General features: G+C 36.7%; 1 protein-coding gene and 1 non-coding gene across 2 annotated transcripts in view; one reads left to right on the forward strand and one right to left on the reverse strand.

Annotated features, from left to right (window-relative positions):
• The window catches only part of LOC145671184 (ubiquitin carboxyl-terminal hydrolase MINDY-3 homolog), a 71,921-nt gene that overhangs the window by 37,142 nt on the left and 7,218 nt on the right, over nt 1-27,561 (forward strand). Inside the window, exons 6-7 of the mRNA XM_081740032.1 lie at nt 13,077-13,214; nt 18,496-18,655. Of these exons, the coding sequence (XP_081596158.1) occupies nt 13,077-13,214; nt 18,496-18,655 (298 nt within the window). The remainder of the gene's footprint in view (nt 1-13,076; nt 13,215-18,495; nt 18,656-27,561) is intronic.
• TRNAR-ACG (transfer RNA arginine (anticodon ACG)) lies at nt 19,978-20,049 on the reverse strand. Its single transcript has one exon. It is a non-coding gene; the product is annotated as a tRNA-Arg (tRNA).

The raw sequence follows: 27,561 nt of genomic DNA on the forward strand, positions 1-27,561 counted from the left end.
TCTGATTTCTTACCCAATATGATCATAGCTACAATTCACTTCAGAAATTAACGGTGAAATAATTCCCGTCTCACCATGAAATTATTTGCCAAAGGATCTCCAAACCTTTATTACGAAGATAGATCCCTTTGAAAACCTTACATCTCCACTGAAAGAATCTCAGAAACTAAGATGTAAACAATGTCAGGTACCTTTTGCCAGTTTAACCTTCCAACACACACCATCACAAAAATAAAATGCATTTTCTGTCATTCCGACAGTTGTAGTTCTTCCAACATAATTCACATTCTAAATCCACACACTGTGTAGTCTTCTTAACTAAACTAACTCACCTTTCAATTCCCATTACAGCAATGCATTTGACCACATTCTGCGTAAGTATCCTAAAAATCAGTCTCCCAGATTCTTTCGTTTTTCTCAGATGCAAATAGCAAGTCAGTTGCATTACGATCCTGTCAACGAACCGTCCTGATCTACCGTCTGTAACACGCTGCCTTAGTACCACTCAGTTTCTCATACTTTCGCCAAATTTTTATTCACATGAAATGAGTTTTAGTTCAAGGCTCCACGGCTAATCGTTTTAGGCTAGAGGAGACCGGTGATTAATGAAAGTGAATGATTGTGAAATTAAATTTTCCCTGCTCTCCCACCGGAAATCAAATGCGAAACCACGTGCTATCCACTTGACCAGCGAGAAAGGCTAACTTTTAATTATTATTATTTTTACATGATTTGTTCCGCACACTTTTCGTTCGGCCTTGTTTATTATCCTCCTCCATTAAACCCATCTACTTGCATCTTAGTCTAATTACGCTGTCACATAACCGAGTGTTCTTTCATCCCAACATGGCACCTATTTGGATGATTCGTAACCTTTTTCTTTTTTCGTTGAGATTGTTTTCCGATGCTGTCTGCGTTTATTTCGTACTTTTAAAAGGACTTCCATTTCATTTATAGGATGTGAATATGTTTCGCTTGTGACTGAGTATTGGCGTTTGGCTATATTCAATGAGCCCAAATCCATATTTCCTTTATAATGAAATGGTTAATATATGTGGTCCAAGGTTCTTTCCGAAGGATGTAATTTTTGGTGTTGACATTATCTTGAGGAAGTAAGCTACATCGCTAATTCCTGCCTAGAAAGACAGAAATAGCAGTGATACGGCGAATAGACAGTATCCAACTGAAGTCACCTGGCCGACCCTACTCCTTCGAGATTGAAGTACGTGTGTATAATCAGTGTTGATATCAGAGAAACTAAATGAATAGTTACCAGCAAAAGAATGTACATATTGTATGATTCAAAGCACTATATTATGACAGTTCAATTATGTTAAGTTCTATTTTAAGCTTAAGACAGATGTGCGTGTTTTTCTTTTAAAATAAACTTTGCAGTAAAACCTTGGGATCTCATAAACATAAATATACCGTCAAATGGGGTGAATAGAAACATGGGGGTGAATAGAAACAAAACTCCCAGATTAGTTTTGGATTTATCTGGACGATAAATTAATCAAGAAAACTGAAATTTCTTAACATAGTCTTATACGGCTAAAGTGTCCAGGGCAGAGACAAAATGTTTTACTGAGTTGGGAACACTGAGGTAGACGGCAGTAGCATTAATATGTTACTGAAATCTTACACGGTATTTTAGCGCTCCTTAAACTTTCTTGGTAAGTATGACATTTTCATATTTGTTGCATTTGAACATATGCCTATTTTGTAGTTTGTTGTTTCATTTACTGACGTTCATAGTAAAAGTTTTCCTTTTGTAAATTATTTTTAATCAAAATTTAACTTTACTGGGTTATTGTTATGATTTTTAATTAGTGGGGTGAATAGAAACACTTCTTGGGAAATTCTTGAAATTCCTCAAGGAGTGGAAAATTCTTGAGGAGCAGAAAAAAGGACCTGATAGGAATGTATCAACCATCTCTAAGAACAAATTTCCAAGTCTTCTGAAAAAAAAAAAAAAGTGTGAAACTGAAGGAGGAAAATATCAGGGCTGGATTTGAAAAGTGTGGAATTTTTCCCCTTTGTCGAGACCAAATACTGAGGATGTTGCCAAGAAAAGACAATGAACGAGAAGAAACAGAACAGCAAAAGTCATCTCAGACTGTAAACCGTTCCCTTATGGATCTTCTCAGGAGCATGAGAGAAGATGAAAAATTTAAATAAGGGAAGAAGAGAGTACGAATAGATATTTCTGGTAAGAGTTTTGGTTTGTTTTCTGAAAATGATACATTTTCATCAAATCACAACGAAACTCAACCTACCTTTGTATTGTCGGAAGAGGATAAAGACAACACTCCAGAAGACAACATTCCAGACGATCACGAACTAGATGATGGTTTTCTAAAGCTGGTGATTTCGCTGTGGTAAAATGAGAAGCTAAAACTCGATGAGACTATTCAGCAACCAAGTGCGAAAATGGGAACATGATGCATATGTGGGAGTGTTTTATAAGAGAGCACATAAACAATGAAATTTTCAGAACGAAACTGTTGGGTTTTATTAGGAGTTCGTCAGCACGCTTTAAGTATATGATAACTTTCGGGCCCCTTCGTGGCTAAGTGGTTAGCGTACGCGCCTTTGGCGTGGGAGACCCGGGTTCGATTCCCGGCGGGAGCTCATGTAGTTCTGATTCTACGTTAAACAGTAGGTCCACGTCTCATATAGCCTCGCTGCTGAACGGGACGTAAACCTCAAAATCAACTCAACTCATGATAAGTTTCCCTGATGATTTCAGTGGTTTAAATCTTATTCAAATATCATCAAAACTATATGGTCGTTTATACCTATATTGTGCATTGTATTGTTTTATAAGTTTGTAACTTATGTAATACTGGTCTTATTGAACTAATATCTTGCAGGTATCAAATAAATAGTTCGTTTCAACAAATACGCTGTTTCTTTTTTACCTTTCCAATAGTATAAAAGAAGCAACAATGAAAATAAAGTAATTGTTTCTATTCACCCCATGGGTAGGGGTGAATAGAAACATTAAGAAAAATCAAGATGAAGAAAAGTGGAGTTGATAAATTAATATGACGTTTACTGAAATTCATTAGCATATTAAGACCTTTCTTTTGGAATAATCTGATACGCGAAATCTTTAACATTACCAGACTTATATTCTCATATAGCCAAAAATGTGTTTCTATTCACCCCATTTGACGGTATTTCTTATGAAATGCTTACTCAATAACTGTTCATACAGAATTAATCTGGATCTCGAGCTCGTCTTGGTTCAATGTTGTGATAACACTTGTGTCTTTCGATACACAAGGCCACGGGACAAACACAAATATCACTGAGTCATTTAATCAATTGCCAATGAGAACAAGGAAATTGAAGTCTCATCAGACATCAGCTATTTTTCCAAATATCCGATTGGAGAGACATACCGGGAAACTAATTCAAGTGCCTTCATCTTATGTCAGCGTCTTTTCAGGAACTAGCTTAGGAAAGATGTAATCTTGCTCTTGCGGAATCACGTTTATAAGCAAATACCGTATTTGCGCGAATATAGGCCGCACCTGAACTTTTGACTCGAGATTATAGAAAAAAGTAAATCTCGAATATAGCCGCGATACTAAATTTACGAGAAAGCTCAATGAGACAGAACTTTGGGTAATAGTATACATGAGAACGTCGTGATCTGCGTTTCTTCTGTGTTCTGTTACCACGTCCACATGAAATACCATAAATTTTCTACGTAGTACAATAGTAAGAAGTATCCATGTGCACAAGACATGCGATATGCGTTAAATCCCCCCCCCCCTTACACACACATAGTCATAGATAAAGTACAAGGGCACTACACATGCAGATATGAAGTACAGGTACGTTCTGTTTTATTTTCGTATCAGTTGATAAGTAAATCAAAGTCGCTTTGTTACCCCCTTGGTAAGTTCGTAGATACTCAATGAATAATCCCTGAAAGTATGAGTGTCCAGCTCCTTCGGGAACTGACGCGGCTTTACGTATACTATATCCGAACTTTGAAATGTATCTCTCCCTCTCCTTCTTTGTGACTTATGAAGGTGACCTTCTTTGTAATAGTACGAGCAGCATTCTGGATCGTCTAGCGAGGGTGAAGAATCAGACACTGGTGATGCTGAAATGGTGGGAAGTGATTGTGCGTGATTTGGGTGAGTACGAACAGACACAGTTTTGCGAAACACAGTAGCTTTTCTTTTTTCAAGAACAGCTACTGTACATATTATATATAATGTATAACAAAGATACGTATTCCTGCTAATAAAGCTATTAAGTGTTCAAGTGCCTTTTGTGCCAGTATAAAGTGTTACCAGTACCCAATGAAGGTGGCAATTTTTGCGAACAAGGTATACTTTTCTGCTATTTTCTTCTTAAGTCTTTGATAGTTTACAAACGTAACTGCAGTAATTTGTAACAGTATTAATTTCAACGCACAAGATACGTATACATATCATTTTCAAATTGACGATTTATGATCTGAGGGGGAAAATCTCTGTTATAGGCCGCACCAGGATTTTTCAAGCCAAAATTCAGGGAAAAAATGCGGCCGGGTCATTCCACGCCGAATCGTACCGGGGTGTCACCCGACCATCTCCGATTGCAATGAAATTTGGTATACAGTATCTTTAGACAAATATAAGAACCCGTATTTTTTATTTTGCCCATATTAGCTCTGGTTTGGTTTTGACAGCCTTCGAAAGAGAACTCTGCCCGACGATTTTTTGTATGCTGCGATTAATGAACGGCACGTCACTCGGAACTTCAACTGAGCACCATAAGGCCACGTTTGACCCAAATGTATTCAAATTCATCAGACTAAATGGAAATTGCATGAGGATTTTACAAATCATGTCCAAAACGGCATAATGATATTTTCAAACCATGAAATTTAGTTTCAAAATGGCGGAATAGAATTTTTCAAAGGTATTTATTAAATTACGCATAACTTTTTTCTCTAAGCGGGGAATTCAACGAGTAAATGCCGGTTAAGGGAGTACATAATGCTCTATTAGGAGAATAAAAAATATCCGTGGGTTTTGGCTTGTAACAGTCTACAGAGCGCCTAAATCAATTTAGGACCTTAGGTTTGATAGTACGGGCAATACACCATCGATGTTACAAAATATTGTATTTCGTAAAAGAAGCACGGCACTTGGTAAGTGGGGTAGTAGTTTCTAACAGAAACTATTTTAGTACGAGGCCCCATGAAAATATACCTTAAAAACCAAGATGGCGGCATTGCAAAATAGCGGCACATGGTAGCTAGTTTAGCGTCACACAAATACAAATTGACGTAGGGCCATGTAACAAAATAGGCAACGTAAATATTCATACGAACGCTATGAATACAAAATCACCAGACCACAAAGACATTGAAAATTCAAGATGGCGACATTGTTTGCGATCGTATGCACTGTATATTGCAAGACATGCGCTCATTGGTATTCGATTTTTGAGTGTCAGCAAACAGTAACGCCATTACATTGCTACTCATTTCAGCATAAGTTCTCCATTAATACCCTATTGACCACGATAAACTACAAATTGTCATAGTTGGCTCTACCAGATCAGTCAGGAGCCGCCACTGCTGCCTAACTACGTACAAAACATTCAATTATCCAAACAAGAAAACAAACACAGTTAGTTTCATATCCATGCATTTTCAAATGTTTATATTATATACAATGACAAGTGTAATCCATGAGTCATATAAACAAGTTTCAACCTGCATATATGCAGGTCTGACCTTGCACGTTCTGGCTACATGCAGTCAGTTGTCGCGCTGTCAGCCTTCAGTCAAGTTGTGTGAGCAGCAAGTGTGTCGAGTTGTGTGTTTAAGTATTGGACTTTGCTTGTTAGTTGTGTTGACCAAAAGAGAAGAACTTTTTTTTAGGGTTTTGTGTACGTATCGGACAGTGATTAAAGAACTGGTTCCTCGATAGTGAAGAGATGCGCAATGGAACGTAAACCATACGACATGGCTGATGAACCAAAAGGGGGTCCTAGTTATCTTTCTGTTGACGGACAATGTAGTGTAGGTTTATTCCTTGGTGCTAAGTGTCATTTGGACGGGTATACAAATAAAAAAGACGTCATTAGTTTTTCTGAATTATGTGAAGAAGAGAAAGAGCTACTTGTGTGGAGACTACAAGGATTTGTCCCAGAAACGGATTCTTTACTTTGTTTACACCATTATTGTGAATATTTAAAGTATTTTGAGAAAAAGTGTCAAAAGTGTTGTGATCCTTCAAAATGCCACAAGAAGGTGAGAAAAACTGATCTACGTTCCATAACGCTCCATTATGCAAAGGATGTTCAAAAGAGGAAAGGAATCACGCTGTTACCTGGTCAAAAAATTTGCGGCAATTGCAGAAAATCTTTGAAACTTGACATTAGTGATGACGACAACGCTTATACCAGTGGTTCTATAGCTGTGACGCCTACAAAAGAAATGCTTTCTTCCCCATCCCCAGAAGACTCAACTGCAGATAAAGAAGATGTGAACTTAATAATGATGAATGTAGGTGCATCCCCCATAAAAGTGAAGTCTCTGTCATCTCGTACGAAAATAAGGTATGCTAAACGAAAAGTAAACCAAGTGAAAGCAAAAATAAAACCGAAAGTGGCATGTGTGTTGAAACTTCCGTGTGATGTTTTAGAAACTAACTCTTCCGATTCTTCAGAAGAATCCGTGAGTAGCCTGCAGAAAAAAGCCCAAGATCTTGATTATCTTGTTGAGAAAATGAAGGAAAAACTGACCTTATGTACTTCTAGAAGAGAAAAAGTACAGATATTAACGATAGCGCCCCACTCGTGGTCACGTGAGAGAATAGCTTCTGAATTTCAAGTTTCAGAGTATATAGTCAATAAAGCACGATGGTTGTCTAGCAATAAAGGAAACTTGGCTTTACCCGAACCGCCGGAAGGACGCAAACTTGCTGCAGAAATTGAAGAAAAGGTCAAAGCGTTTTACGAAGATGATGAGTACAGTCGTCTTATGCCTGGCGCAAAAGACAAAATTAGTGTTGCTAGAAACGTTTATAAACAGAAACGCTTGTTATTATGTAACCTTCAGGAACTTTACAGAGCCTTCAAGGAAAAATATCCTGATCTCAAAATCGGTATTTCTAAGTTTCATCAACTACGACCCAAATGGTGTGTAACAGCGGGTCAGCCAGGGACGCATTCAGTTTGTGTATGTTGTATCCATCAAAACCCTCTTCTTCTTCTCAGTGCAATAGGTTTAGACAAATCTAAACTAAGTGAACTGACTGATATGTTAGTTTGTGACAGGAATAATCGGCAATGTATGCTCAGAACGTGTGACAAGTGTCCCTCGTCGCAAAAGGTAGAAACGTTTCTTAGAAGTGTTCTCGAGGATTATGATGATACAGATGAGATACAATATTCGCAATGGGTAGCTACGGACAGGACCCAACTTCAGACATTGGTGCTTCCTGTGTCTGACTTCATCAACCTAGTCATACAACAACTTGAGATTTTGATACCTCATTCATACATTTCTAAACACCAAATGCAGTATGTCAAAGACAGGAAACAAAATCTGACTTCGGAGGAAATGCTTGTTCTAATGGATTTCGCAGAAAACTATGGATTTATTTTGCAGGACGAAGTGCAGTCTTATCATTGGACACACTGCTCCAGTACTGTACACCCAGTGGTATTGTACTTCCGTGAAGATGACGAACTGCGTGTAAAATCTATGTGTTTCATATCTGAGTATATGAAACACGATGTTAACTTTGTCTATGAAGTACAGAGCAGAGTGATAAAATACATAAAAGATCAGCATCCTGGTGTTAGGAAGATTGAGTATGTCACAGATGGAAGTGCTGCCCAATATAAAAACTACAAGAATTTAGTGAACTTATGTTATCATGAGCAGGATTTCTCAATTGAAGCATCATGGACGTTTCACGCTACAAGCCACGGCAAGTCTGCTTGTGATGGTATAGGCGGAACTGTCAAAAGAAGTGTAACGCGTGCAAACTTACAGAGACCTTACAAAGAACAAATATGTACAGCGCAGCAAATGTCACAGTTTTGCAGTGAACACTTTGCACCTAAAGTGACCATCCAGTTTATCAAGGAACAGGATGTTACTGCCATGGCAGCTAATTTAAACTTGCGATTTTCAAAACATAAAACAGTACCAGGAACCCGTTCCTACCATTATTTCAAGCCAGTCTCCACAACGGAAATTGCTGCAAAGAGGGTGAGCAACGATGAAAGTTTTTCTCTGAGGTACAGCTTTTCACAGGTGACCAGATTCAGAGAACTTCAACTTAGTTCCTACGTTAGTTGTGTATACGAAGGACAGTGTTATATTGGAAAGATATTAGAACTTGACGACGACAGCAACGATGTATGGATCAAATTTATGCATCCTCATTGGCCTTCAAGGAGGTTGTACTGGCCAGAGGATAAAAACCGCGGCAGAGAAGACAAGTGTTGGGTTCCACTTGCGAATATTCTATGTGCGATAGAAGTTCCTGACGTTATCACGCAGTTCGGAAGGCTGCAATACAAACTCACTGCAAAGAGTGTTAAGGACATTCAGGCAACATGGACTAAACGAAATTAAATGTACTCTCAGCATAACTCAAAGTTAAGTAGTTCAAGTTAGGTACTTCATGTATGATTGTTTGACGTTCTATTCACTTCAACTTACGTACACATAGGATGTAACAAATTATTAAACATTCAGTTTCGAAACAGCCGCCATCTTGAAACCTAAAGTGTATCTTCTGAAGGTGTTATATATTTAAATATTAATGTGAATACATATTTTCCTCTGCAGAAGTTGTATGCCTCTTCTTGAATTTGTAGTGTAGATATAAGGAAACCATTACTTACATGCTGACATTTGCAGAGGCCGCCATATTGGATCCTACGGGAGTTTTCTTGTCGGATTTCGTTCTAAAATAACTTATATAGGTAATTATGCTTTCTCAAGCGGTACGCTTTTTTGCTAAATACACTGAACATTTCTTTTGGAATTTGCAGTACATAGATCCCAAAACAATAATTTAGGAAAGGTCGCCATCTTGAATTCTCAATGTCTTTGTGGTCTGGTGATTTTGTATTCATAGCGTTCGTATGAATATTTACGTTGCCTATTTTGTTACATGGCCCTACGTCAATTTGTATTTGTGTGACGCTAAACTAGCTACCATGTGCCGCTATTTTGCAATGCCGCCATCTTGGTTTTTAAGGTATATTTTCATGGGGCCTCGTACTAAAATAGTTTCTGTTAGAAACTACTACCCCACTTACCAAGTGCCGTGCTTCTTTTACGAAATACAATATTTTGTAACATCGATGGTGTATTGCCCGTACTATCAAACCTAAGGTCCTAAATTGATTTAGGCGCTCTGTAGACTGTTACAAGCCAAAACCCACGGATATTTTTTATTCTCCTAATAGAGCATTATGTACTCCCTTAACCGGCATTTACTCGTTGAATTCCCCGCTTAGAGAAAAAAGTTATGCGTAATTTAATAAATACCTTTGAAAAATTCTATTCCGCCATTTTGAAACTAAATTTCATGGTTTGAAAATATCATTATGCCGTTTTGGACATGATTTGTAAAATCCTCATGCAATTTCCATTTAGTCTGATGAATTTGAATACATTTGGGTCAAACGTGGCCTTATGGTGCTCAGTTGAAGTTCCGAGTGACGTGCCGTTCATTAATCGCAGCATACAAAAAATCGTCGGGCAGAGTTCTCTTTCGAAGGCTGTCAAAACCAAACCAGAGCTAATATGGGCAAAATAAAAAATACGGGTTCTTATATTTGTCTAAAGATACTGTATACCAAATTTCATTGCAATCGGAGATGGTCGGGTGTAAAATTGCATTTTCGCTGTACGATTTGGCGTGGATTAGCCCGGCCTATATTGACGCAAATACGGTATGAATGTCGAAAAGAGGTCTTTTGGAATTTGGACTTTTCGATTGTGCAAGAGGTTCCGCATAGAGAGTAAGAGAAGAAGGAAATACGTATAATTATGTCTTTTATTGCTTCGTTTTATTTGAACATTGTTAGTTTCAGCTTCCACCGAACACCAAACCCAGGATACACAAACAAAAGTACGCAATGAGTGCCTTCTTATCGAAATGTAGAGACAGGTTTATGCTGTGTAATTGAGATGACTTCTCATTCCCGATTACCGTGGTTTCTCTTCGCCTCAGGAAAGTACCTTCTACAGTCATACAGTACTTTCCTCTATCCAAGGATTTAAATACTAAAGGAAAAGTAATTTTGCTTGTTCGTTATTTCCCTTATTCGATGTACCATTTGTTTCCCCGTAAATGTGATTTTCAGTTACTTTAAGTATTATTTTAGTGGTACTGACAATCCTGGGGAGCTGCATAAAAGTGACACTTCTTTTTGGCGTTTTTGTTACTGATTTTAGGATCACGACTCTGTATGGCACCTTACAACATTGGAGAATTACCAAATCGGTTGGAAGTTGTTCACAGAACATTAAATTTGTACAACCATTTTCACTGGTGACTGTACAACATCGTTTGCAGATTGACATATAAGATTTTTACCCTTCAAATATTATAAATGATACTAAAGCAACATTCGTATATCAGCAAATTTTGTTGCTTGGATTTTTTTTTCTTCGTTAAAATATTTGGAAGATATGAACACTCAACTTCGATTCGCAGTTGAACATTGTATCAGTTTTATTTTGTGATAACATTGAACTAATTAAGTCATATCAAAATATTTTGAGCGCACACTGTGGTAGCCCCATCAATGAATATGATTGTTCTTTTACGAAGAAAGAAATAATTCTAATACCATCTTTGATGAGTTACCGACATAACATGTATTCGTATAAGATTATGATGAAGAAAATAACCAATTTTATATCACATCAATTCTTCTAAACGTGCTAACTCAGTGATATATACATATGTAAGATTTTTTATGTGAATTGATTCTACGTGTAAGATTTTCTTTGTCTGGCGTTTAAGAGCGTCTAGTATTTTTTTGAAATTCTCGTCTTTGAAATTGTTGTCAACGAAGCCTTTTGATGTCCATGTCTTAAAACAGCGGTTTTCGACCATAATAGTAAATGGATTCATTTTATTGATTTACTATTTTAGAGACTCCAACATTTACTCATTGCGAAACTATTATATGCTTATTAGTGAAAGTTCTTGAATTTATAGGAGTATATAATCGTTATATCAACGTTCTGTCATCAGTACGCATTATTTGAATTCATGTTAATTTAAATACAAGGTGGGCAGAAATTAACTTCCTGCTTTTCTAAATACTTCACCAATTTTAATCACACATAAAGCATTTATAATAGTAGGATTTATTACATGATACCTCTTTTATGTCATTGCTTGCAGGTGTCAGAGCTCCCTCGTGGCCAAACGGTTAGCATACGCGCCTTTAACGTGGTAGACCTGGGCTCGACTCTTAGTGGGAGCGCCTGTGGTTTAGAACCCACCTTAAGCTATAGGTCCACACCTGATATAGTCTCGCTGCTGGAAAGGACACTAAACTCAAAATCAAATCATCATAGGTATCAGTGGTGGACCGTGGCCGAGCATCCAACTTTGTGTAAGTGGGCTCAGCTGGCATCCCGCTATGAGGTGTCACAGTCAGTGGTACAAATACTGAGATAGCGGAAAAGTGTAAAAGGACCTCATACCTCAATAGATTCGAAGATCATAAGAAATTGCCATTCGAAGCTAATGAACACAGAATGTCATGCTGCACCACACTGTAACCTTTTGACGATATTGAGTTTTTTCAACAACCACCCTCGGATTCTCTTCCAGTCGCCCCTTACCATCCGGGACGAAGGAAAATGTGCAAATTGTTCAGGAAATGTTCATCCCTAGAGATCACAAAGACAGGTATCTCGCAAAAGGAGTTTAACACACACATAATCTAAACTGTTCTGAAGAAAGAGCTAAATTTTCTTCTATGTAAATTACATTACTGCCAGGAATTATCGTCGGAAAACTGATCATCTGTTGAAGTACCGGTAGATGATTCTTGCTTAATATGAGGACTGGTCCGATCTTTTCGATATTATCCTGTTGTCAGAAAAGCAATATTTCATGTTGGGAGGTTTGTAAACAGGCATAGTTGTCATTATTGAGATAGGATCGGAGGGTGGTTGTTGAAAGAAGTCGATATCGCCCAAAGGTCACAGTGTGGTGCAGCATGACATCCACAAAAGTGGTGGGACTATACGTCATTCGGGACACAATGAATGGAAAACGTTGCCTTGTTATGCATGAAGATTATGTTCACAGTATTGTATCTACGTGGAACAATTACAACTGGTGCAGCGATTACTCTGTGGTAGAGCGTTGACCTCTGATGCCTGGGGTCGTTGGTTAGATTCCAGCTTGCGCCAAGTGAGCTTTGTGGTGGACAAACACCTTGTGCGCGGGTTTTCTCAGTGGAGGTTCTCCCGTTTCCTTCCACTTTTTTCATGCATTTCTCATCATCACCGTCTCCTTTAGCCTACCCGGCATGAGAGTGGGACGTAAAATTTCAAGATTTCATTTCATTTCAATTGCAATGATGCATTGCCTTCGTCATTTCACACGTCCTGACCACTCGTGGCTCGACACGTATTTTTTCAGGATGCTGGTTGGATGTCATGGCCCCATTGAATGACCAGCAAGGAGTCCTAACCTGAAGCCATACGACTTCTTCCTCTGGGGATGGACAAAAGAGGAAGTCATGGCACAAAACCAAAAACTCGTGATGAATTAGAAGAAGAAATTCGCCAAGGTCTAGCAAATGTACCGTTGGAGTATCTGCAGAAATCTGTTGCAAGCATCCCCAACTGTTCATGAAAAGTGGTGGATAATGATAGTGCTTATATAGAATTTCAGCAGTGCATAACAATTTTATAATGGTAATAAACAAAATGCTTTTTGTTTCATAAAAAATGGTTAAATATTTTAAAAGTTATAAACAATTTTCAATAGGAAGTTAATTCTTGCCTATCCCGTAGTTTTCTTTTTTTCCTATAGTTTATTTCTTTTTCTTTTCAGAACTGAGAGGTATAGACAAACAAAGTGATGTAGGTTTCTTAACGTTATTGGAGCATTTACGATATTGTGAAGTAGGGTCGTTCTTAAAGAATCCAAAATATCCAGTATGGGTACTGGGAAGTGAAACGCATTTAACAGGTAAGATCAATGAATAATTGCGATAATTTGTGAGAAATACATTGGAGGACAGACTTCTTACAGCAGTATGCCTTCCTTATACATAGTTGTTTGTTCTCCGTATAAAATGAATATTTTTATAAATTTATATTGTTTTCTGATATAGTGTAGAGTAATTGAATTTTGTTACTCCTATGTTAGCTGATTAGATTATTCTCTCGGATTAAATGCAAATCACAATTTGAACCTATTTCCAAGTACAACTTCGGCTAAATTTCCATTGGAATTCAATCATTTGTTTCAGTGAATGAATGTTAGATATTAGGATGTCTGAAGCTTGTGAGGTTAGTGTTTATCGTTCTATGACAGACGGAAGAAGAATATTAATATTTCCATCTCTAAGTTTCATATGTAGATGGCATTAAGAAAATTGGCCTAAGAATTTATTATCAATTCTGTTTTGAAAGAAAGGGTACGCACCTGAAATACGTTATTACAACATTTCGCATACTTTTAACATATCTGACATGCTTGTCATACTTAGATTACTTTGTGCTTTTGGTATCAACCGCAGAATGCAGTTAAATCCTTTGCGTGAGAATCCGCTGCAGAATTGGAGCAGCCGTCAGCTCACATATCTGCTATAGTTAACTCTGTGAGTAGTCTACTAAGCTGTTGATCATGTACAGACGTGACGTAGATAAACTACTATAAGGTTCATTTAATAGAAACTCATTTACACATTCGCTGGAAGGTTTGCAGTTTTGGCCGAAGTGTACTTTATAGAAAACAGTATGTCTAGGACTTTGTGTGTTTCTGAAGATACGTAAACCATGAACTGATTCTCTCATTTGAGAATCATTCCACATCAAATCATCCAGCAAAATGTCTTTTTTAACCTACCATCTCAGATTTTCATGAAACTTTCATGAACTTGGTAGTAGTACAAGGGTTATAATCTGTGTGAAGTTGCCACCTGAAGGGTACATCTGTATTAATTAAGACATCCTACGACACCTACTGTTTTTTGACGTTTCGGAAATTTGGTACTTGACACTTAGTGATCATGAAGACAAATTATTACAAACAGAAGAAAATTTCTTACATGAAATGCATCACTACTAGGCTTATATTTTGTGTTTGGTGTATTTACTGAGTTAATAAGTTCATGTGATGAACAGTACCTTCAGAAACAGTTTCAAATCTTACGGCTTGTAGAATCAGTTATAGTAAGAGGTGCTTGTCCGATGAAGTTTCTACTGTGTGTCCCACACATTTAAATCTGCTGTTAAAAAAAAAACTATGTGCGGTTAGAGCTAGTTGTTGATGGCGTCTCCAAAATTGTAAGAATATGAGAGAAAGGAATCCAGTGTACATTCTCTGTAGTTAAAGGTCAGTAGAATTAAGTACTTGGACTAGGCGAGTGCATAAAATTAACCTGAGCATTTACCTTCTGATCTGTTAAAGTTACATAATACCCCAACAAACCACTTTTCACTATAGCACATTCAGTATAGCTGCCAATACACAGTTTAGACATAGCATTATTACTCACATCTGATTTTAGTGTCAGAATTGAAAAAGTTGAAGAATACTTTTCATCCTGACATGTTTTCTTCAATCCAGCTTCGTGGTGGGGTAGTGGAGACACACCATGGAAGCCTGTTAGGAATATTTTTTGCTTGCACAAATCGTTGTTTTAGATGTGAACAAATGTGATGCACGTCCCTTTCTTTTCAGTCTTACGGAGAATAATGCCACCAATGTGTGTACTGTAGTATGCAAACACTTTATCAACAAATGTAATTTTATTTTGTAATGATCGTTGAAGACTAGATTTTGAAATAAGTCGCTAGAATGTACCACCGATTCCATCATAAAATGACTTGTGGCAAATAATGTCCAGAAACTATCAGCCTGAAATCTTGCTTGTGATGGCATAAATTGACGAAGTTCTTGCAGTTTTCGTATTGCGCAGCACAACCATTGCAGAAATAACACTAGCTATATACAGGGTGTTTCAAAAGTTCCCTGACATAGGGTAACTCTGTTATTATCGGAGTTACAACAAAATGTAAGAGGAAAAACCATCTTCAAATATTATGTTTTCAATCTAAAGTGAAGAAGTTTTTTTAAATCAGACGAGTCGTTTGGGCTGCACACTCTTTATGCGCCAAATGTAAAATGAAAATGCAACGTTGCCATTTACCTGGATCTACAACATAAGTGAATGAAGCTAGTGTTTGAAATAAAGGCGGGCTATTGACGTGTTAGCGTAAAAGACAGTAACGTCATTCACTTATGTTGTGGGTCCAGGTAAATGGCAACGTTGCATTTTCATTTAACATTAGGCGCATAAAGAGTATACAGCCCAAATGGCACGTTCGATTTAAAAAAATTCCTTCACTTAAGATTGAAAACATCATATTTGGAGACGGTTTGTCACCTTACATTTTGTTGTAACAGGGTAATTGCTCCGCCAGTGAAATATCATGATCTGGGTCATCAGATAACCAGTGAGTGTTTGTTTGTAGTGCATCGTGACCTGGACTTTTGTAATGCATCATAAATGGATGAACTGTACACTACAGTGCCTTGAATGCAGTGATATCCTTGTGCTTCATTTTGAATAACAAAGGAATAATTTTCACTAAAATACAACAAAGTAATAACGTTTCTGACACTGATTGTTCCTTTCAGGTGTTTTAGATAGCCTCATTGCAGTTTTGTGATATTTCTGTGGGGAACAAGGAGTTTGTTTTGATACTACCGTTTCTATAAAATCATCGACATTTCCAGTGAGGGTTTGTAATTCTGTTCTGCCGGTATAGGTGTGTATGCAGTTCCATACACATATCATAGAAGTCAAGATTTAATATCCACGCCGCATGTATACAAAACTGTATCCAGACGAAAACATATATTTAGGAGCCTAAAACAAACACGAAAACAATGTATTACTGGCAAATTATTGTTGATGGCGCACAGATGATGGAGTCAACAAATACGAGGGCAATCAACATGTTTTAACGCCGGCGAAGGCAGCCGTCAAAAAACATTATCCATCGTCGTCGTCGTCGTCGTCGTCGTCGTCGTCATCATCATCATCATCATCATCATCATCATCATCATCATCATCATCATCATCATCATCATCATCATCATCATCATCATCATCATCATCATCATCATCATCATCATCATCATCATCATCATCATCATCATCATCATCATCATCATCATCATCATCATCATCATCATCATCATCATCATCATCATCATCATCATCATCATCATCATCATCATCATCATCATCATCATCATCATCATCATCATCATCATCATCATCATCATCATCATCATCATCATCATCATCATCATCATCATCATCATCATCATCATCATCATCATCATCATCATCATCATCATCATCATCATCATCATTATTATTATTATTATTATTATTATTATTATTATATTGAACTGAGCATATACAACTAGCTGTGCCTACGTGTCACAAACAGCACGATCGGAACAGCTGTAGTATAAATACAATTCTACATGTTGACGCGTTGTAAGTTGTAAGGGCGAATTGAACAAAAGTTATGTGCAATCTGAACCCCTGGAAATTATATTTTAGGTGTTCGAATACTAATATCAAATTACTCTATGGCATCCAGTTCTTGTGCCTATATGTATAGTTGTAGGAGTCGTTCCTCTTTCCTTTAGAAAATAGTTTCAAAATAATGGATGATTGTTTTGATCATTTAGAGTGCATTTTAGGAGAGAAAAGAAAAAAGGCCTCGGTTGATTTCGCCCTTACTACCCGGAACGCCACATATGTTTAATTTTCTTATACTAAACTATTATTAAAGCAAATCAATAAACAGTTCCCGTTACTCGTGTTTTTCGTTTATTCGTGCCATTTTTTCTGGTAATTAGCACAAATACGGTAATCGGGAATTTGCTATATATTACGATACCAATAGAACGAAACGAAACAAAGATGTACTGCAGTTTTCTTAATATATGAAATAAACTTTAAAAAAGTGATCTATCAGCATGTTAAACCTGGCTGCGTCTAGGAGCTTAAATAAAAGACATTTATTTGCCCATTTGGTGCGCATAATGACCGCACAAAATAAAAGAATCTTTTAGTCATTTGTTTGACTTTTTTCATTCTTTCTTAAAAATTCAATCAGGAGGATAATATATATTATACGGATCGATGAAACCCAATTATTTCGATTATGCATTTGGAATATTAGCAGGCCTACACGACGTTAGTATACATAAAATATTATTGTGTGCAGACTTTGGTTCCCGAGTTACTGGTCATCTTTATATATGAAGTCCAGACCCCAAATTACTTGATGCGTAATAAGTCGGGTATCAAACATTTGGACAGCATATTTCATAAACCTACTAAGCTCGTAAAGGTCTGTCAACATTTCTAGCTTGAGCAAGTTATACAACTTTGGTTCATGAGTTATTGGGTTGTGGACTTCATGAACCCATTAAACATTAAAGTACATTGTATACTTACAATAAAAAATTGCTAAAAATTAAAAAAAAAAAATACTCTTTTCATTGTTGGGAACTTACTAGTTTAACAATGATTTCGAAGCACTCTCTCTCGGACTTACATGCACCTCTGCAGTGTTGAAAATTGACTTCTGAGAATGCTTTTTCTGCTCTCTCATACAGAAAGAATAGGGCATGGCTTTCTTTGTTTTACTACCGTAAAAGAATTTTTCCAAGTGGTTTATCGTCACATACATACATACACACACACACACACACACACACACATATATATATATATATATATATATATATATATATATATATATATATATATATATATATATATAGATCTTCTGAATAATAGTTGTCAGTTTACCATTAACAAGTTCTTTCTTCATCATGGATAGAGCACACTTAAGTACTTCAAGAGTGCAGTACTGAAAATAATGACTTGATCGGAAAGTTGTCGTGAGAACGACTATTGTGTTGGTTTTGCATATGCAGTTGCATTATGCTTTGTACTGATTGTCGGTAGCGAATATTGGAGGGACATCTGTAAGTATGAAGGAAAATTTACTTCTAGCATTATTTGAAAATACAGTATAGCCTATCCTCAATATTCTTAATATTCTATGGCAGTTGTAGTATGTCAGTAAAAAGAGAAGTAAATAAAAATAAGTCCGTTGAAATACATGAGATTTTAGAGTTTGTAACACTACTAATGTAAATTTTCTCACGTAATTTTAATTGCTTTCATAATTTTAAATTGTTTCAGTGCTTTTTTCTTTCGAAAAGCGGTTAGTTAGTCCAGAAACACCAAGTGAAGTGGCAAGAAGAGTATTCAAAAGCTTTGATCCGGAGGGAAATAATTTCATTTCATCGGTTCTACTTCAGGACGTACTGCGACAATTAGAACTTGTATCGGAACCAGAGTAGTAAGTATCTTCCTCTTTCAGTATTTTTCTAGTGAAATATTTTGTTTTGACATATGAAGTGTACAAGGTGAGAGTACTACACTATATAATTAGCAAGGAAATCTTTTTCCGTAAATTTCTCAACGATTGATTTATTATAAATAAATTTCACATACATATTTTTCCTAAATTATTTCCCAGTTCTTAGCAAGAGACAGTAAATACCAGTATAACGGAATCTGGGAAATTCCGAAGTTGATTTGTTATACTAGGGGGTATCGTAGCTTTAATTATCATAGTAAAAAAAATCGGGATATAGGGATTATTGTGATCTGTAGTTGGTAATCCCTATCTATGTAGTCACCACCCAGATTTACAAATTTCTCCCAGCGTTCCTTCACTTTATGAATACCGTCATTGTAGAAGTCTGCACATTGTGTTTTAAACCACTTTTCCACCTCATGAATGACGTTCATCTGTGTCGTCAAAATGGCGACCACGCAACAGATTCTTCATTTGGGGAAAGAAGATAAAGTCACTGGGTGCGAGGTCGGGAGAATAAGGCGGATGCTGTAATACCTGGAACGCCCTTGCTTTGTTGACAGCAGCTTGAGGTCACGCTGTGCTTGATTCTGAAAAGGTATCAGCAGACGAGCAACCCAGTGCGCAGATACCTTAGACATGTGTACTTCCTCATGGATAATTTTCCACATACTACCATAACTGAAATCAGTCTCATTCATAATCGTTTAGTTGGTTACACTTCTGTCTTCGAGGATTAAACACTCCACTTTCTTCACAGGGACCGCATTGTTTGTCAGGGATGGCCTTCCAGGTCTTGAGTCGTCTGTGAGGGACATGACCAGTTTGGAATTTCCTTTTCCACTTTACAAGGGTGTCATAGGATGGACAATCATCGCCAAACACAGCCTTCATCTCTCGTCATGAATTTGTCTGGCATTTCACACTGCGAGCAACCTTATCCATCTTGCACTTTGGTCAATTTTGGCACACACTGTAAAAAAAAATAATAATCATTAGGAGCTAATTTCCTAGCACATAAGAACCAAACTTAACACTGACAAAATTTCATTATATCTTAATAACTTCATAGTGATAATTAAAACTTTACGATACACCCTCGTAGTAATATTTTGTTATACTGAAATTAAAAAAAATGAAATGAAATCTTTAAGTTTAACGTCCCACGGTTCTGCCGGTTAGGCTAAAGGGGACGGTGATAATGAAAAATGAGTGAAATGGTGGATTGAAGAAAGTGGGAGGAAACGGAAGAACCCCGAGAAAACCCACGAGCACGATGTTTGTCCACCACAAAGTCCACACGGCGCGAGCTGGGATCGAACCAGGGACCCCACGCATCGTAGGTGAACGCTCTACCACTGAGCCACCGCGCCTCCTATACTGAAATAAGTAATTTTCGAGAATTTATCTATTATTATCAGCTCGTCTAAACAGTGTAAGCCTTTTGCGCACGAGATGGCATTAACGCCCAAATTCCAGTATGTATGAGTCTCAGTGACAGTTAAAGGTAGTAGATGCGCAAGAAATATTAATATTCTTGTAAGCATACATAAGGTATTGCACCGTAACGAGTGAACTTTCCGCAAAACTGCGCTACATTATACAATTTTATTTCGATAAGTCCCCGGCTATTTGAAGCGATCGCAAAGCGCATTTATTGCTCCTGCGTATGCTTGAAATACGCTGACCGTGTATTTAAATCTGAGCGGCTAAACATGAACGCGAAAGCAATAAAATCGCTGAAAAAACGCCGGCTCGAGCGTATTTGGTGCAGGTCGGAACAATAGACCGCCTGCTGTTTAAAAGATTTCAAAAGGAAGGACAGAAAGGAAAGACGTGTTGCCAGGCAAGGGGATTGTAGCAGGAAACAGCTGCTTGGAAGACGCTTTGTGCAGAGAATGGAACTCTGCTATTATAAAGTATGTGTGTGTATAACAAAAGAAAATTCACAAAAATAGAAGGAAATTCCGAAAAATTAGCTAATTACAGAAAAATCTATGTAACACAATAGGGTGATTTCTCGTGATACGCTTGATTGACAGTTAGCTGATGCCATGGTAATCTATAAGCAAAATATTTGGCTTTAGGCAAAAGATGAAACAACGAAATAACTTGAATTTGAGCCCCTATCTCCGAAGCTCGAACTCCACCCCCAAACAGATAACCACAAGTGTAATCACAAAGAGAAATTTTCAGTTGTGTTTGAAAACGTGTCCTGTGTACATATCCAGTCATGGTTAGTGTGTTTAACACAGAGGCGTTTATAATCGAAATACAAAATAGGCCATGCCTATATGATTTAAGAGATCCGAACTACATGAATCGTGACTTAAAAATAAAAATGTGGAGAGAAGTGGCTGCGATATTTGTTCCAGACTGGAAGGAAATGGAACGGAATTCTCAGAATGAAGAAGGTAAGAATATTCTTATTTTATGATTTCATTTAATACTGTTAAGTAGAGCTACATCGAGCCAAATTGATGTTCACTATTAATAATAATAATAATAATAATAATAAATACTTTGTTCAAGTTGTGCCAACTTCCAATATACCTAATTTATACCAAACCTTCAGGCGCAACAGTCCGAAAGGGCCAGGGTCGCCTATGCGTCATTTTATGGGGTAGATGATGGAACAATTGCCCTTAGATGGTCTAAGCCATAGATGTGTGCACAGTAAAAAGGCGGAAAATGCCACCTCTAATAGTTTGGTACTTAGGTATATCGAAAATGTTTTAAACAGCAAAGACCATAATTTTAAATTGGGATTCAATACATCTTATTCTCTTTCCAGTCTTTGAAATGACCGAAAAACTACGTTGCCAAATTATTTCGAAACTTAGTTTTGTAAAACAAACACATAATGTTTCAGTTTCCAGACATTTCTTTCCATGCAGCTTAGAAATATTCCTGAGAAAGATATGTTTATTTTATTTTATTTATTTATTTATTTTAACTGTAACTGCTCGTGTTTTATCAACTTTGTTCTGAAACTGAAAATAAGGTGCTAAAATTGGAAGAGAGTAGGAATTTCAGAAGAAGCCAAAATCATGAGAGGAAAAAAATTAAAAGATTAAACCAGAGAATTGGTTAAAAATATCATGATGTAAATTTTATACTTGGTGGCTTGGAATTTAGCGGTCCTTTCAGCACCGAAGCTATACAAGATGTGAACCTACAGTTTAAGGTGGAATCTAAACTACCTTTATGCGCTGAAACTTTTCAATGATCTCCCACAGGATTCGAATCCGGAACCCCATTCTCCAAAGGCACGTGCATAGTTAGTAAAGTATAAAGTAGTGTAAATGTTGGAAGTTATTGATTGGGGTCTAATACTTGTTTTCGATACAGAGGATATCTTTAAGAAAATGCCTCTTGCTTCGTCTCTTTCGACTATATCAGCGAGGCTACATCAGACGTGAACTACAGCTCAACGTGGGACCCTAACCACATAACCTCCTGCCTAGAATCGAATCCAGGTCTACCACTTCTGGCGTGGGAAATGAAAAGAAAAGACCTGGAAACCCTGACTGGCTCATAGTATGATTTACAACTTTGGTGAAACTAAAATTACCGTGTAGCCACTTAGGCCGCGTTCACTGTGGGGGGTAACGCTTTGTCGACTAGCCTAGTCCTAAAGGTGCAAATGCTGCACAGGCCTATAAAGAAATTTCTGCTATGTATGCACAAGACACGTTACCGAAAGCAACAAGCAAAAGGTGGTTAAGTCGTTTCGCTTTCGAAATACAGATGTCCAAGATGCTCCTTGCAGTGGGCGATCAATCAACAAAAGTGGATGATATTCCGGGAAAAGTCGAGCAAGACCAGTATATAAGCAATTATGACATTGCCAATGATCTAAACATCCATTACCAAATAGTTTTAAATCATTTGGAGAAAGTTGTCTACAAAAAGAAGCTCGACTTTCGGTTGCCCCATGATCTGACTTACATTTACTCAATCAAATTTCTATGTACGAATCTCTTCTCGTATATTGTTCATTATAGCTTTGGAAATATTTAACATATGTTAATGAAACAAAACTGACCAAAACAACAAATATATTAATAAAACTTGTGTAACAGTTTCGGCAATGTAACACCATCGCCTTCATCAGACACGTCATCATGTAACTTGTCTGATGAAAACGATAATACATTGCCGAAGGTATTACTAAAGTGTCATGAGTGTGTTTTTTGGTTTGGTCAATTTTGTTTTATTAGTACGAATCTTTACTGAAATGCAATGAACTCGACCCATTTCCAGTGGCGGATTACTAAATAGGGCCATTAGGGACGTGCCGAGGGGCGGCAAATGCTTTTTCCAGAATATCAGTGATGGTACACTTCTGTTCGCAAAAACCTAGAAACCCTTTCAGAGACTGTCCAAAAAAAAAATCAGCCTAGATCCATCACAGTTTCCACAGATCTTCCGTGCTTTATTTAAACACTAGCTGCAACACGTACACTCTTATAAGTTTTCTTACTTCAGCTCATATCATACAGCCTGCAACCTTTCTATGCATTAAACGGTCTATAAACTTGAAAATATCTCTGGCCACTGAGACGGTATTGCCTTCTACAGCCTGCTCATTCTCGGATGAGAATGAATCTCTTGTTTTTCTCTCTCTCTCTCTTTCAAAGTACGTACAGGCGTCTAATTTGTTATTTTTGATCAACTTAGTAAAATATTTCATTCTTCCTGACGTGAATGGTGTTATTTATAAACAGGAGAGACGAGAGCCCAGTTATGGAATCCACACGGATTCCAGAGTGTTGAGACTAGTACGACATATTCATGTTGTCTCCTTTCGTACAAGATACTAAACTCAGAATGGAGTATAAATATCGTAAGATACTTTACAAACTTTTAAAAAAGAATTGAGTTCGAACAATTCTTTGGAATAGTACTTAAATTTCAAAATTAATATCGAACCTTTTCGATCATTAATATAGAACAATAGTTAACTATATTCTGTCAGAAGAACAAATCGGCTATAATTTCCCGGCCATTGACGCGAGTATACCGGTATCGCAGATACACTATAATCCGATGTTAACTTATGCAGCAAATTAACGCAAATAATGGCATAAATGTAATACTAACAGTAACTAATAAATTTTTACTATTAGCAAAGACAGGCAGTAAGGACGCATAAAAAAGAAAGACGATCTTACACTATAATTGAGACCGAAGAGTCCATTACATTTGTAGATTTTGTTTTAAAAGAAAAAGGACAGTACGTCGCGTTGTCAACAATGGGGAAAATCAATACTGCATATTATCAGAACCATATTTTGATCATTATTTATCCCCACACTGTGTAGTTCAGGAAACCAACCATGTGAAACTGCAGCAGGGTAACGGCCGTTTATACAACCAATCATTGCTTGCATTCTACAGACGGATGGAAACTAGGACTAGGATTTATGCTTTTTTCTTCAACGGCATCCCAGTAAAGAGTCCGCTGTAAACCCAACGGACTACTGTGTGCCTTTAGACTTCTCAAACATGGTCTTTCTTGTAAGGTGCGCAGTTTGTGGACTCAGGAAAGTGTCCTAACGGGAGTGAGATAAAACACCCGTGTACACCTTCAAAAAAAGTTTTTGCTGGTGGAAAGTGCGTTGTTAGGCAGTCAAGAATTCTGATCCATTTTCCTTAGTTATGTTCGGACAATGAAAAATCTGCGAATAATTATCGTCTGAATGAATCATTAACGGGATAGAAACGAGCAAAGTGAGTACCTTCATAGACTCAGCTTTCCAGTCGCTATTTCCTAGATTATAAATCAGGTTGTATCTTATTTCTCCTCATTTCATTATTTCAATTCTAAGAAGGACGTGAAATATAGTAGCGCGCCTTGTTGGATGTTGTGCTGATGAAAAAATGAAACTCTCAAACTAGGGAGTTTTCATATTTTCTAAATTTAAATGTTATAAATTGTTTTTAATACTTATTCCGAAAATTATGTAGTATATTTAATATATAGTATATCTCGCTCTTATAAATATTATACGTATATATTGTATAATAATTTAGGGTGCACCTTACCCTACTCATTTAAAACCACTGATGATACAGCAAAATATCCTTTTTTTAAGCATCGAAAGGAGAGAGCAAAATAACACCATGAGAATGTTTTTTACTTTTAAGCGACGAAAGAAAAGAAGAAAGTATGGTGATGGTGAAAAATCGAGATTTAAACGGATTTACGCGTTTTATGTTTTATATAGACGTATGGATAAAAACCCTGAGTCGTTTTTGAAAAAAAAAAGTTGTCCGAAAAAAAAATCCTAGAAACAAACCATATGTCATAGATTTTTTCAGAACAGTTAAGTTGTGCTAGATTGTCATGTAATTAAATTAAATATTTATTGCGAAGTATGAGTAAAATCACCTGAATCGTTTTTGAAAAAATCGTCCAAAGAAAACTCACCTCCATAGAAATTTGTCCGTAGACTTTTTTAGGATAAATGAATTATGACATATTATCAAGTTTAAGTCGTTAGAACAGTTTTTGAGAAAATCATATTTTTTTATTTTTACCCGTGCCCTGATTTCCAGAGACAAAAAGAAAATCCGGAAGAGTCCCTGAAGGATCGCATACAAACCTTAAAATTTGATTGAGATACATTGAACGGTATAAGCTCTAGATGAGTATAAATCAGTACGAACAAACAAACAGATGTCGAAAAAATAACTTTTTCGTTATCCAGGGGCTATGTGTTGAAATCTCGAATTCAATTTTTTCACAATCACCAAACTTTCTCTCCTTTCATCGCTCGAAAATAAAAACACAAAAAGTAAGGTTATAAATTTTATACATTAAAGTACTTGATGCGAGTCAGGCTCAACACACAGGCATCTGCTTATGTGAGTCATTTTTCTTATCTTTTCGCATAGCTTGGCCATAAAGAATAGGCGTTGAATTACCAGGACAATGTATGTTCTGGAATTCCGAAAAGCATCATCTCTGGAACGGATAACCTACTATTTGTATTCTTATTGTTTTTATATTCTCTCTCTCTCTCATGAAATATTTCTTCTTCGTTTTTTTCTTCTTCAATGTGTTTCCTCTTCTCGGCCTTCAACGTTATTTACAGATGTTCAATTATATTATTTATACTTGGTAGGGGTGTATATGTTCTGAAGCGACGGGTTGAAGTACCTTCTGGAGCTCCGAAGAGCAACCCCTGCAAAAAGTAACTTGCGATACTTGTACATTTTTTCTGTTATATGTATTTTACCCTTTTGTAATGTTATCACTTATTAATACTTTAAAATATATATCAACATTATTCTGTTTATTTGGTGTATCTTACGTAATAATAAAATTTGATTGAATTAATATCATTCATTGAAGATTCAATCTAAATAGCTGTAAAAATTGTATGTGTTCCTTAATAAATAATAAATAATTAAATAAAAACTTCGACTATTCAGGTTTGAAACGTCCAGAAAAATATCTATTTGATTTATTTTCTTCGGAACGGTGATTTTAGTTACCTGACTAATCTCGCACTTACCTTGCTCATCAAAAACTTCTTGGAGGTGGGGGGTATCCTTAATATGATGTGTGATCTTGATTTAACGTCGTGGATTATGTTTAAATAATTCTCATCACTAAAATTAAGTAGCTGTACTGATACCTAGCAGAGAAGAAAAAACAGGCAAAATTACGCTGGCTACAAAATCCGAATGAAATAACTACACAAAATTTCGCAGATACCAGGCGCGAAACTTCCAAAACTTTTAAACAAAGAAACGCGATTTTTTGAAAGCTAAAATTAAGGAACTTGAAGATAATAGTGAAAATAAAAACATCTGGGACATGTATAAGGGAATCAGCAAATTTAAGAAAGGCTATCAACCTCGTGCTTATATATTAAAGAAATCTGACGGTACAGTTCTCACTGATACAGATAGCATCCTAAATAGATGGAATAATTTCTTTGACGATTTGCTTAACACGCAACCAAAAACTAGTGTGCGTAGAGAAAAGGAGATACACACCGCAGAACCGTATATTCCAGAACCCAACCGAATAGAAGTAGAAACCGCTATAAAGGAATTAAAGAAACATAAATATCCGGGTGTAGATGAAATTCCGGCTGAGTTAATTTTAGCTGGAGACGAAAAATTGTGGTACAAGATACACAAACTCATTCTCCTTATCTGGAACAAGGAAGAATTGCCAAAAGAGTGGAAAGAATCAATCATTGTTCCAATTCACAAGAAAGGCGACAAAACTGACTGTAATAATTATCGAGGCATTTCTCTTCTGTCAACTCCTTTCAAATATTCTATTAGCAAGATTGACCCCATACGCAGATGAAATTATTGGAGATTATCAGTGCGGATTTAGACGAAATCGATCAACTACGACCAAATATTTACCATTCGCCAAATACTCGAAAAAAAGTGGGAATACAATACCCCGGTACATCAACTATTTATTGATTTTAGAAAGGCTTATGACTTGGTTAGGAGAAAAACATTATACAACGTTCTTACAGAACTTGGAATATCGAGAAAGCTAATTAGATTAATTAAGATATGTTTAAATGAATCCCAAAGTAAAGTCCGGGTAGGAAAATTTTTGTCCACGAGCTTTCAGGTCGAAAATGTCCTGAAACAAGGAGATGCGTTGTCGCCGTTATTATTTAACTTTGTTCTGGAATACGCTATAAGGAAAATCAAAGATAGCAACCAGGGCCTAGAGTTGAACGGTATTCACCAGGTTATGGTATAGGCTGATGATGTAAATTTAATAGGGGATGATAGAACAATAGAAAGAAATGCAGAGGTCTTATTAAACTCTTGCAGGGACATGGTTTTAGAAGTAAATGCAGAGAAAACTAAATACATGGAAGTGCGTCGGGACT

The sequence above is a fragment of the Thermobia domestica genome, chromosome 15 (genome assembly GCF_964235325.1).
Source record: "Thermobia domestica chromosome 15, izTheDome1.hap1.1, whole genome shotgun sequence".
NCBI lineage: Eukaryota > Metazoa > Arthropoda > Insecta > Zygentoma > Lepismatidae > Thermobia > Thermobia domestica.